The sequence below is a fragment of the Octodon degus genome, unplaced genomic scaffold (genome assembly GCF_000260255.1).
Source record: "Octodon degus isolate 3935 unplaced genomic scaffold, OctDeg1.0 scaffold00005, whole genome shotgun sequence".
Lineage (NCBI taxonomy): Eukaryota > Metazoa > Chordata > Mammalia > Rodentia > Octodontidae > Octodon > Octodon degus.
The window spans coordinates 28,915,914-28,927,851 of NW_004524581.1; the positions used below are offsets into that span (position 1 = coordinate 28,915,914).

Here is an 11,938-nt window from a genome sequence, read left to right on the forward strand (position 1 = left end):
TCTCCTCCTCCTCCTCTTCCTCCTGCTTCACATTATTCATAAACCAGCCATTGTGGTGTGCCCCTGTAATCCCAGCACTTGGGAGGCTGGGAGTTTGAGGGCAGCCTGGGCTGCATAGTGAGTTCAGGCCCGCTGAACTACATAACAAGTCCCAGTCTCAAGAAAAGGAAGAAAAGCAATATTATTCCTTTGTCTCAGTGCTGGAGCTGGGACCCAGGGCCTTGCCAGTGCTGGGCAAGTGCTCTCTACCCTTCCTCTACACTCTGGGACCAAGATACATTACTTTTATTTTTGTTTTTTTAGTGGAAATTGAACTCAGGACCTTACGCTTGCCGGGCAGGTACTGTGTCATGAGCCATCTCCCTGGCAGAAATATTCCCTTTAGTATCATTCTCATTCACCCTTCACTGCGTAGGATATAGAGTAAACTTTATAAGTAAGGATCCCATGAGAGGTGGCTGAGATAGGCTTCAGGTGCCCGCCCACCCGCAGCCTGGCATGGATACGCACTGCATGGGTTCCATGCGGTACATCAGGGTCAGAGGGAGGCCCTGCTCCGCCCCCTGGGTTCCAAGTCCCCCTGCCTGGTGCTTAGTTCACAGCACTAGAAGGCAGGTCTGAAAATCGAGTTCCAACTCTGTGCCACGTGAGATGCCTCTCCATGTGAGTGTGCCGTTGCCTTCGTGTGAGTGAGACTGAGCCGAGCCCATTGTGTGAATGACAGGAAAAGCAGTGTGACCTTGGGTGATACACAGTCCAGGCTCGGCGACCACTGCTTCTTGTGGATTTTCCTCGTGTTCCCCTTAGCTGTTAGTGTCCTGTACTCAGGGAGGTGGGCAGAGGTCTCTTTCCAGCTGTGACAGCGACAGCTCGGTGATGTGAAGAGACAGCTGTCCCCAGGGCGGGAGGAGCCGTGAGCACCGTCCGCCCCTCCTCCTCCTCCTCCTCCCCTCCCCTGGGGAAATAACAGGTTTTACAGCGGCAGGAGCCCAAAGGTCTGCTGCCATTCCCTGGAGCCCAGGCACGGAATCTACCGCAACATGCTGGGGTCAATGCACAGGCTGCTCTCCGATTCTCAGCAGAGCTCCGGATCCGGCTTGTACAGCATATAACCTCAGAGTCTATTTTAAGAGAGTCACTCACAAACTTACTTTGAACATCCTTTTTTTTTTTTTTTTTTTCTATCCGACTGGAAGAACTGATATTTATTTATTTATTTAGGTGGAACAGGGGATTGAACTCAGGCCCTTGCACTTGCCAGGGAAGTGCTTATTCCACCGAGCCATCTCCCCGGACCTGAAACTGATATTTAAAGTATCCAAATAAATAGAAATGGTCAGAGCCAGGCATGGTGGCGCACCCCTGTAATCCCAGCACTTGGGAGGCTGAGGCAGGCGGATCACTGTGAGTTTGAGGCCAGCCTAAGCTACAAAATGAGCTCAAGGTCAGCTTGAACTATGTAACAAGATCCTGTCTCAGAGGGACAAATAAATAAACTCTCAGAATTCACCAAAAGGTACTGAGAATGGTAGGCAGCACCCCTTTCCTGGAAAGATGTTGAGGACAAGACAGTCCCTGCTTTGGTCTAGCTTTGTCATGTCACATTACTGGTGCAGCGTCTACTCAGCAGGTTCTGGATGGCGAGATGCTAAGGAATACAGGGACTAGGGTACAGGGCAGCAACACAGCACCTGCCTGGCAAGCACGAGATCTGAGTTCGATTCCTAGCACCAAAAAAAAAAAAAAGGAAAGATAAGATGCGAATGCAGTGTGATCAGTGGAATTTTGGAATCAGTGTAACCATGTGGTTCAATGAGTATTGAACTATGAATGAGTTCTTCCTTCTATGAACAACTTCCTTCCTGGTAGATACAGAACCCTCCAGAGAGTCATTAGTGAGACCCCTTAGCTCAGACCTCAACTGTTAGCAGAGGACCAACACAAACTTTGAAAAATGTGACATAAAATTCTGTGTGAAAAAAAAATAAATACCGACAACATGCTAAACTGCTACCAAACGCCTCTGATGATGGAAACGATGTGGCACATGTACATGAGTGTGTTCTTACCTCAGTAGTCAGAAGAGTAAAAAATGTGTTGTGCATCGTTTTGTGAAGGGATTTTGTTTCTTCCCCATGCTCCTTGTCTCAAGTTGAAAAATCCTACAAAAGCCTGGTACAGTTGAGTTTCCTTTGCATCATCTCTCTGGAAAGTGTTGAAAGACTGGAGATTTTTGGCTGGAAAGAAGAATGGTGGAAAAGAAGCACTTTCTGCTGACCTTCTGCCTGCTTTGCCCTCCTTGCTGACCTGCCGTGTCCTTCTGATCGCTGGGTGTCCTCCGGACACCACACATGGCCACCTCAGACCTGGCCGTCCCTCAGGGTCGGGTCGGTTCTGATGCCCAGGGGGAGGGTATGGCAGAGCAGAAGTTTGACAGGACTAGGAGATGCTCAACCAGTGCAGGGCCTTAAAATAGGTTGGATTCTACCTTTTTTTTTTTTTTAAAAAAATGTATTTGGTACAGGTCTCACTATGCAGCTTGGACTCATAGTGATTCTCCTGTCTCAGCCTCTCCAGTACTGGAATTGCAGGCAGGAGCCACCACACCTGGTCTCAGTGGCGGGCTCAGCATGTATGTGGTGCTGGGAATCAAACCCCAGTTCCTGTGCTTGCCTAAGCAGGCATTTAATCTGCTGAGCTAACTCGCCAGTCCAGTTGGATTCTATTTTGAGGCCCAGATAATTTTTATGATCTTATGAGTATAAATCTATATATTTTCCCATATTTAAGAAACATTCCTTCTATTAGAAAGGTATACTGGTTTATTTATTTATTTTTTTATTTTTTATTTTTTTATTTTTTGGCGGAACCGGGGATTGAACTCAGGCCCTTGTGCTTGCCAGGCAAGCGCTTATTCTACTGAGCCATCTCCCCGGCCCCTGGTTTATTTTTAATACCTTGGAAAATTCACAACAGATAGAAACCCCTCCCCCTGAGCCAGGGAGATAGCTCAGTAGAATAAGCACTTTCCTGCAAGACCAAGGTCCTGAGTTCAATCCCTGGTATCGGGGAAAAAGAAACTTAATTACTAATGTGTTGACATTTATCTGCCCAACGCTATTTTCTATGAGTGGTACTATTTTGCATTTTTTTATTTTTTGTATTTTAAGGAAAGGTCTACAGGGTGTTCAGGGTCTCACTAGTAGATCGGATTTGTAGTGATCCACTTATTTACAGCCTCCCAAGAGCTGGGATTACGGGCTTGTGCCATCACGCCCAGTCTCAATTGCTGTCTCAGTGTGCCCTGCGGGCAGGGCCGACACAGGCCCAGGAATTGAACCCTGGGCCCCTGGGCCTGCTTGCAGGCTCTTTAATCTGCTGAGCTATTTGGCTGACTCTTTAGTTTGCATATTTGTTACCTAACTGTACGTGTAATTTTTATTCCCACTTGTTTGATATAGAGCATGGTATGCCAAAAATTTCTATGTGAAAACATGTTTTTTTGACACACTGCTGAGTGACTTTTCCAGAAGGGCAGTGCCCTTTCATACTCATAACTGTGTATAAGGGTCTTACCAATGTTTTTAATTTGTAATTTAATTTCTAAAAACACTATCTCCTTAGTGAAGCAATTGTAGTGTATCATTATTAAACTTGAATGAAAGCCCAACTGAACTATTAGAGCTTCTGTGAAGTGTGTATCAGCCCATCTGATAATGGTTTCCCAACAATGAAAGTGACACAAATTTGTCACACAAACAAGACAAGACCACGCAGATAAGTGCTGGCTACTGTGGCTCTCATCCCACACACCAGAGTGATAGCAGAGAGCAGAAAGGAGTGGGTGGTCGCAATGTTTGCCCACTTGTCCTCGCCCGCTCTCTGAGAGTCCTAACCTCTGAACCTGGAAGGGGCTGTGGTAGCTGTCGGGGGTGGACCCTTCGGGACTCGGCCTTTGTCTGGCCTTGCCTTGTGTGTCCGGCAAATTAGAGAGAAGGGTATTTAGGAGATCACAGCGTGAGTTAGAACATATTGTCATGTTCGTAGGAAATAGCAACATAAAATCTCTTTGAGTGCCAACACTGAGCTTTGTGGTTCCTCTGTGAGAATTTGGAAGCTTCCTCCCCAGCAGAAAATGAAGAGCGTTTACCTTCCCTGCAGGCTGTGCTGGCTGCGATTGTGCTCAGCAACGTCATTCCCTACCTTGAAACCATTTACAACCTCCCCAGCCTGTGGAAGCGGGACCAGTATGACTGTGTGAGTACCACAGCCCTGGGCCAGCCACCGAGGGGAGGCCTCGGGAAGGCTGGAGAGGAGAAAGGAAGCAAGCGAAGGAGTCAGCACAGGCAGGAGAGTCTCCGAGCTTTGTACTTAAAAGGAGAGTCAAAGTTAGTACATGGAGACATGGCGACCTCCTTCCAGGATAAGAGACACAGATCCTTTCTTAAAACTTGTTTGTTGCGGCTTTTGAGGCAGGGTCTTGTTCTGCAGTTCGAGCTGACCACAAACTTGCTGTGTTGCCCAGTCTGGCCTTGAACTCCAGGGTATCCTCCAGCCTCAGCCTCCTGAGGGCTGGGATCACTGGCATGTGCCACCACTCTTGGCAGAGGACACAGATTTTTTTTTTTTTTTTCAGAACGGGGGATTGAACTCAGGCCTTGCACTTGCCAGGGAAGCGCTTATTCTACTGAGCCATCTCCCCCCTCCTTTTTTTCCCTCCCCCCCAACCAGGCACAGATCTTAATAAGGGGAGAAGGGGGATCCTTTGAGGAAGAATAACAGCTGGGGAATGATAGAAGGGGGATGACACTCCCCTGCTCTTCAGAACACATGAGCAAAGGACAGGAAGGGAAAATAACAGGAAATAAAGTATAGGGGAGGGGTCAGGGAGATGGCTCAGTGGAATAAGCACTTCCCTGGCAAGCGCAAGGGCCTGAGTTCAATCCCTGGTTCCGCAAAAAATAAATAAATAAATAAATAAAATAAAATAAAATAAATAAATACAGTATAGGGGATGGACTAGGAAGAGGGGAGGAACCAGCAGAGTTAGGGAAAGGGGCAATTTCTACAGCCAGGTCCCTGAAGGGATAAGAGGGGGTGCAGCCCAGGCAAAGAGAGAGCTCCTCTTCTGGAGCCTGGAGATAGCAGCAAAGCCTGGAGCCAGGGGTCGGCCAGTGGCTGGGCAGGGGGAAGACATATTAAGGGACTCTGTGCCTCTCCTTCCTTTGAAGACAAGGGCCAAGGTCACCTGCCCAGAGCTGTACAGAAGGCCAGTGGGTAGGGCCTTGCAGCCGTGTGAAAGATTTGCCTAACTGTTACAAGTCCTCAAGGTACCACCCCCCCTTGGGGGTCACACAAAGGATCACCAGGCCACATGGCTGTGGGGGTTTTGTCTCTATGCCATGGGTACAGGCAGAGGGCAGAGGGAAGGGGACCGTGGCACTGCCATATCCCTCCCGCGAGTATTCACAGCCATCTTTCTCCCTCCAACGCATTCCCACAAGGTCACCTGGATGGTGACGTTCATATCCACAATCTTCCTGGGACTGGATGCGGGGCTACTTGTCTCGCTTCTTTTCACCTTCTTCATCATCACCGTGCGATCACACAGGTACTTGGACTCAGGGAGAAGGTGGGCCAAGGCAAGGGGAGGCCCCCCACCTAATGGTAGGTGCGTCTCCTTCCAGGACAGAGATTACCTGCCTGGGCCAAATCCCCAACACCAACATCTACAAAAGCATCACTGACTACCGGGAGGTAAGGCACCCACCCGACCTGCTCCTTGGGCAAGGGATGGAGTGGACTGAGCCCCCGCTGTTGTCAGCTGTCTGTTTACAAAGGAGGAGGAAGTGAGGCATAGGAGAGAGGTGGGTTCGTTTTTTGTTTGTTGGATGTATTTGGTGCAGGGTCTTATTACAAAGCTCAGACTTGTAGTGATGCTCCTGTTTTCAGTCTCTCCAGCACTGGGATTGCAGGTATATGCCGCCACACCCAGACTCCTTTGCTCATCAGGCCCAGGCTCCAGGGGCACGGGGCCGGCAAGGCATGCTGGACCTGGGATCGAACCCTGGTCCCTGTGCTTGCCATAGCAGATGCTTAGTCTGCTGAGCTATCTTGCTGGCCTAAGTCCTTAGGACACTGCAGGAAGAGCTGAGGTTGAAATGCACTTCAAGGAGAGGAGAGGAGAGGCAAGATAGAGGAGAGATGGAGGGGAAACAAAACAGAAAAGAAGGGGGTCAAAATGAGAGGGAAGAATCTCCTGGTTCTTGCTTCCATCAGGGAAAGATGCAGATTGTCTCGTTTTACTTCATAGAAGGACTGAGAGTCTGGTGAAGTGGTACACATCTGTATTGTCAGCACCCAGGAGGCTGAGGCAGGAGAATCACAAATACAAGTCCAGGGCCAGTGAGGTAGCTCAGCAGACTAAGCATCTACTTTGGCAAGCACAGGGACCAGGGTTCCATCCCTGGTCCCTCAGGCTGCGATGGCCCGCCCCTGGGGCCTGCGGAGCTGGTGAATGAGTCCGGGCATGGTGGTACACGCCTGTAATTTTCAGCTGAGGAGTCTGAAAACAGGAGGATCAGTATAAGTCTGTGAGACCCTGTACCAAATACATAAATGAAAAGAAAAAAAAAAATGAGGCCGGTTAGAGCAGCTTTGCAAGACCTAATCTCATAAAACGTGCTGCAGATGTAACTAGGTTCAGAGATCTTTAGTTCAGCGCCCAGTACTGAAAGACAAAACACAACAGAAGGTCTCTACATCCTGCCTTGCAGTTTACAACCATCCCTGGGGTGAGAATCTTCCAGTGCTGCAACGCCATCACGTTCATCAACGTGTACCACCTAAAGTACACACTGCTGAGAGAGGTGAGCGCCGTGCCACGCTGACCCCCGCCTGCTGCCCGCCCTGCCCCTGCCTTGCCCCACGGCCTGCTGCCGCTGCTGTCTTTCAGCTCGGCATGGTCAGTGTGCCTCTCAAGGAGGAGGAGGTGTTCAGCCTGTTCAATGAAAGTGACACCAGCCTGGAGGGAGAGAAGATCTGCAAGTGTTCCTGCAACTGTGAGGACCTGGAGCCACCGCCCCGGGTGAGGAACGCCTCTGCCTTCGCAGATTTGTCTCCGGGTCTTGTACCCAAGAGCTTCACTTTGTTGTTTTGTTTTAGTCGCCAGTACTGGGGATGGAGCCCAGGTCTTCTGCACTGAGCTGCCTCCTCAGCCCTCTTTCGTTTTGAGACAGGATCTTGCTAAACTACCCAAATTGGGCTCAGACTTGAAATCCTCCCATCTAAATCTCTGTAGCACTGGGATGACAGGTATCTGCCACCACGCTTAGCTAATGGCACTTTTTTTTTTCTTTTTGAGACAGGGTCTTGCTAGAGTTCAGACTCTACTGATCCTTCTGTCTCAGCTTCCGGTGCCGGGATTCCAGGTGTGCATCCCAGCTCCAGGGCCACACGATGCTTGTGATACCTGGGATTGCACTTGGGATCTTGCGCTTACCAGGCAGGCACTTATGCTGCCAAGCTATTGCCCCAGCTCCATAATGGCATTTTTATTTTATTTTTAATGTATTTAGTACAGGTCTACACGGTCTCACTACACAGATCAGACTGCAGTGATCCTCCTGTTTTCAGCCTCCCAAGCAGCTGGAATTACAGGTGTGAACTACCATACCTGGTCTCAGTCGCCGTCTCAGCGAGCCCCAGGGGTGGGGCTGGCACCACTCGCCCAGGATCTATCCCATTCCCTGAGTCTGCCTAAGGAGGTGCTTTAGTGCACCGAACTATCTGGCCAGCCCTCATCACAGCGTTTAAAAAAAAAAAAAAATGGAAATGAAAGATTTCTACCCAGAAATGAAGACACTGGTGCCTTCCCAGCTCAGGCTGGGATGTGAATGTACTGGAAGGAAATGTCCGACGACTGCTGGCGATGAGTTTCCCAGCCGCCGCAAGCTGCTCCCTAGCAGTTCTTCTTTCCCGGGCTTTTACTTCCTAGCTTTGCATTTCTGAAAATAAGTGACTTAAAGATTATTTTCGGATTCCAACTTGGGCAGGGTCCAAGTGGCCTCTGGTGTCTGTCTGTGACCAAGGCCATGATGGTAGGGGAGGAAAGCGGGCTGAGTAGGAGGAGAGAAGCACAGGCCACATGGCTGGTGAGCTAGCTCAGCGGGCTAAGCACTGGCTTAGGCACACGCAGGGATGGAGGATCCCTGGCACCACTGTTGCACCAGCTCCACCCCCAGGCACACTGAACAGGCCACTGAGACTGTGGCGCATGTGGTGCTGGGGAGGCTGAGAACTGGATGATCACTAGGAGTCGGAGCTGTGTGGTAAGACCCTGTACCAAATACATTCAAAAAAAGAAAGAAAGAAAAAAGATAAGCACAGGCTATGCAGATGGGAATTTAAATTTTATTTGTTTATTTATTTATTTGTGTGTGTGTGTGTGTGTGCGTGCGTGTGTGGCCAGCTCAGCCCACCAGGGGGCGGGGCTGGCTGGCATGTGGTGCTGGGGGATTGAACCGCGGTCCCTGTGCTTTGCATAGCTTGTTCTAAGTAGATGCTTTAGACTACTGAGCCATCTCACCAGCCCCAGATGGGAATTTGACAGCACCCACATGTCACTGTAGCTGAAGAGATGACAAAGTGCTCCTTGTTCCCACCCGGGCTTGGTCTACATAGTCCTTCCCTCTAGGTGCTCATTTCTAGCTTCAGGGCCTCACACTGATAGACTGGTGTCCATCCTATACCCTCAGGCACAGCACCCTGTACACCCGTCCACAGCCACGTGCAGGCGCTGGGACACACTCCTGTCTCCTGCCCCACAGGGACCCACGAACCGCCGAAGCAAGTGCCTTTAGACAAGTGGTAAACGGTTGAACACATATTGCTGGATGACCAGTTGGAGTCCAAACACACTGCACGAATAACGTGCACATTTGACAGCAAAAAGACCTCCAGAAATCAATATGACACGTGTTGCCACTGCACTACAAGCAGGCTCCAAGGACAGGAAGTGCTCATTTAGAGAGAGCTTGATGGCTGGGCATGGGAGATGAGCCCAGCGGTTCTGCCGGAAACGGGAGGCACAAGATACTCAGTCCAGGATTCGGGGTTGATCTTCCTGAGAAAGACAGTGTAACTATACATGACTAAATGTAGATTTTTGTACATGAATAAGTATAGATTGTTCTACATGAAGACATCCCCTGAAAATAAGCCCAATTGTATCTTTTGGAGCAAAAATAAACGTAAGAACCAGTCTTGTTTGGCAGAAATAGTTTTTAATCTTCAGCATTTTTTTCTTTCTTGATAGTATAGAAATGACTGAAATGACTTAAAAGTGATTCAATAGGATAATGAACTACACAACATAGTCTGTGTGTTGTTATCTTTTTTTTTTTTTTTTTAAGACAGGTTCTCATTCTATAGCCCAGGCTGTCCTTGAACTCAGTGGTCTCCTTGCCTCAGCCTCCCAAGTGCTGACATTATAGGCATATACCGCCATGCCTGGCCTGCATAGTGCCACCTTCTAAACTGTATATTTAAGGTCTAACACTTCTAAGACTTGGAGTAAGGGGAGACTGGCAGGAGATCCGGAAGTCAGAAACTTCGTGGCAGGCAGGGATGAACTTGTGCTGGGTAGAGATTTGGATTGACGTTGGGTGGGAAAAAGGGATTTTCTGCTTATGGTTATGCTTGGGACAAAGAGGGTAAGGTAGGAACAAATATAAAGTTCCCAGGATTAGATGTTTGTCCTGGGAAGAAAGGGCAGGCAGGCTCGGCCCAAGGGAATTGTGGGAAAGAGGGGCATGGACAGCAGGTGAGGAAGCCAGCCGGAGGCTCTCAGAGGAGCTCCTGTGCCAGAAGAGCTTTCATCTGCCGCCCACAGGCCAGCCTGTGCCTGTCCCCTGCCCGCCTGGCCTCGGCGCCCTTCAGTCTTTGGGGCCCAGCTATCTCCAGTAATATTACCATCTATCAGGCCAGTTTTTGTTTATTTCTTGCATTTTTTTTTCTTCAATGTTAGCAAAATGATCAAACCTGGGACCTTATGCATGCTGGGCAAGTGCTCTTTCCGTGAGCAACCCCATTAGCGCCTATCTTTCAATTTTTTTGTTTTTTGCTTTTTTATTTTTGGCGGAACCGGGGATTGAACTCAAGCCCTTGTGCTTGCCAGGCAAGCACTCATTCTACTGAGCCATTTCCCTGGCCCCTTGTTTTTTACTTTTTAAAACTTATTAATCCACTGATCGGTTATGTCTGGGATTGAATCCAGAGCCTCCTGCATGCTAAGCGTCCGACCACTGAGCTAAACTTCCAACCCTAAAAATTATGTCACAATAATATTAGTATGATAACAGACTTCTTAAAACATTTGTTGGTTGTTATATTATTTTTTTGTTTGAAGACTTCACACTTATTTAATCTTCCTTCCAGCTTCCCATTTTGTGACTTTCAAAACTTTAAGCAACTTTAAGCTTTCATATCAGAAATGATTTTGGATTCTTTAGTTTCTGACGCGGCATGGTGCTTTTCAAATTCTGTCAGTGAGTCCCTGTAAGGGGTGGAGGACGTGTCACACTGAAGTCGGGCAGCTGCGACAGCTTCTCTCTCACCACTTTTCCGCCTTGTGCAGCCTTCTTGAGCAGAAGCTGCCAGTGCCCTCCCTGAGTGTCTAGAAGGCAGGGCCTACCGCACAACGCGCAAGGTGCTCAGCAGTCATTTTTCCCAGTAATCACAGATTTTTTTTTTTTTTTTTAAGAAAAGAAACACCACTCAAGATTAAAATGCTCAAGCAAATGAATTATTTTCTTTTTCAAATTAGGTGTACTGGTGCAATTTAGATACACAAAATGATCACATTCCTCATAGGGAATTTGTACCTATACATGATATATTCTGGTTCCCCCCTTTTTTAGGAATCCTTTTCATGTTGGCACGTCTGTAGAGCTCTCGTCCACTCGCATCGTTCCTTACTCTCTTCACGGACATGTGCCCGCCTCCCAGGAGGAGTCTGCCTCTGTGAACACACAGCCCTGTTCGCACCTCACATGTCCCTGTATTCCTGGTCCTTGGTAGTGGCCCTTTGCTTTAGCAGACACTCTGGGCCTATTTGCAGATAGAAAGGAGAGAGAGAGACAAAGACAACCCTGCCTAAGTAAACTTGTCTTCTTAAGAAAGCTTGGGGCTGGAGAGATAGCTTGGCAGTCTAAGTGTCTGCTTGGCAAGCACAAAGACCTGGGTTCACTCCCCAGTGCCACATGCCGAACTGGTCTCAGAGCCCCAGGTACGCTGTGGGGACCACTGAGACCAGGCATGGTGGTGCAAGCTGGGAGTCCCAGCACTGGGGAGGCTGAGGCAGGAGGATCACTATGAGTCTGAACTGTGTAGCAAAACCATGTACCAAATAAATTAAAAAAAAAAGAAAAAAAGAAAGCTTGGTAGAAAATTTAAAAAGGAAGGGAACCAAACAGGAAAGGTGCTTCACACTAAGTATTAGCTGGCATTGGAGACTCAAGGATCCAGGGATAAAGGAAAGGAATTAATCAATGAGGAGGGGCCAGGGAGATGGCTCACTGGAATTTGCACTTCCCTGGCAAGTGCAGGGGCCTGAGTTCAATACCTGGTACAGAAAAAAAAAAAGTTTCTTTTTCTTTTTTCTTTTCTTTTTTTTTTTTAAAAAAAGGCTTAAAATGTACTTTAATAAGTTGATGCTGTATTACTGCTCCATTTCTCAGAAAAACTCCAAATTTAAGGTATCAGGGATAAATCAAACATGGTACACCAATAAAAAATGCACAGCATAACTACCTAAGATAGGCAAGGCTAAGAGCTACTGTTAGACCTTCAGCATACAGCAACCCTATTCCCAAGATTGTACTAGGCCTATCAAGAAAAGCTGTGAACAGCAACATCATAAACACAAAAAATGTCATTT

At 48.2% G+C, this 11,938-nt stretch overlaps 1 protein-coding gene across 4 annotated transcripts in view; it reads left to right on the forward strand.

Annotated features, from left to right (window-relative positions):
- Slc26a8 (solute carrier family 26 member 8) overlaps nucleotides 1–11,938 on the forward strand; it is an 84,084-nt gene that overhangs the window by 58,740 nt on the left and 13,406 nt on the right. For 3 of the 4 annotated variants that reach the window (XM_023720431.1, XM_023720438.1, XM_023720436.1), the window contains 5 exons: nucleotides 4,162–4,257; nucleotides 5,505–5,611; nucleotides 5,688–5,757; nucleotides 6,777–6,869; nucleotides 6,956–7,087. In XM_023720431.1, coding sequence (XP_023576199.1) covers nucleotides 4,162–4,257; nucleotides 5,505–5,611; nucleotides 5,688–5,757; nucleotides 6,777–6,869; nucleotides 6,956–7,087 — 498 coding nt within the window. Of the gene's footprint in view, nucleotides 1–4,161; nucleotides 4,258–4,655; nucleotides 4,662–5,504; nucleotides 5,612–5,687; nucleotides 5,758–6,776; nucleotides 6,870–6,955; nucleotides 7,088–11,938 lie in introns of all 4 variants that reach the window. The other variant, XM_023720432.1, reaches the window with a different exon arrangement.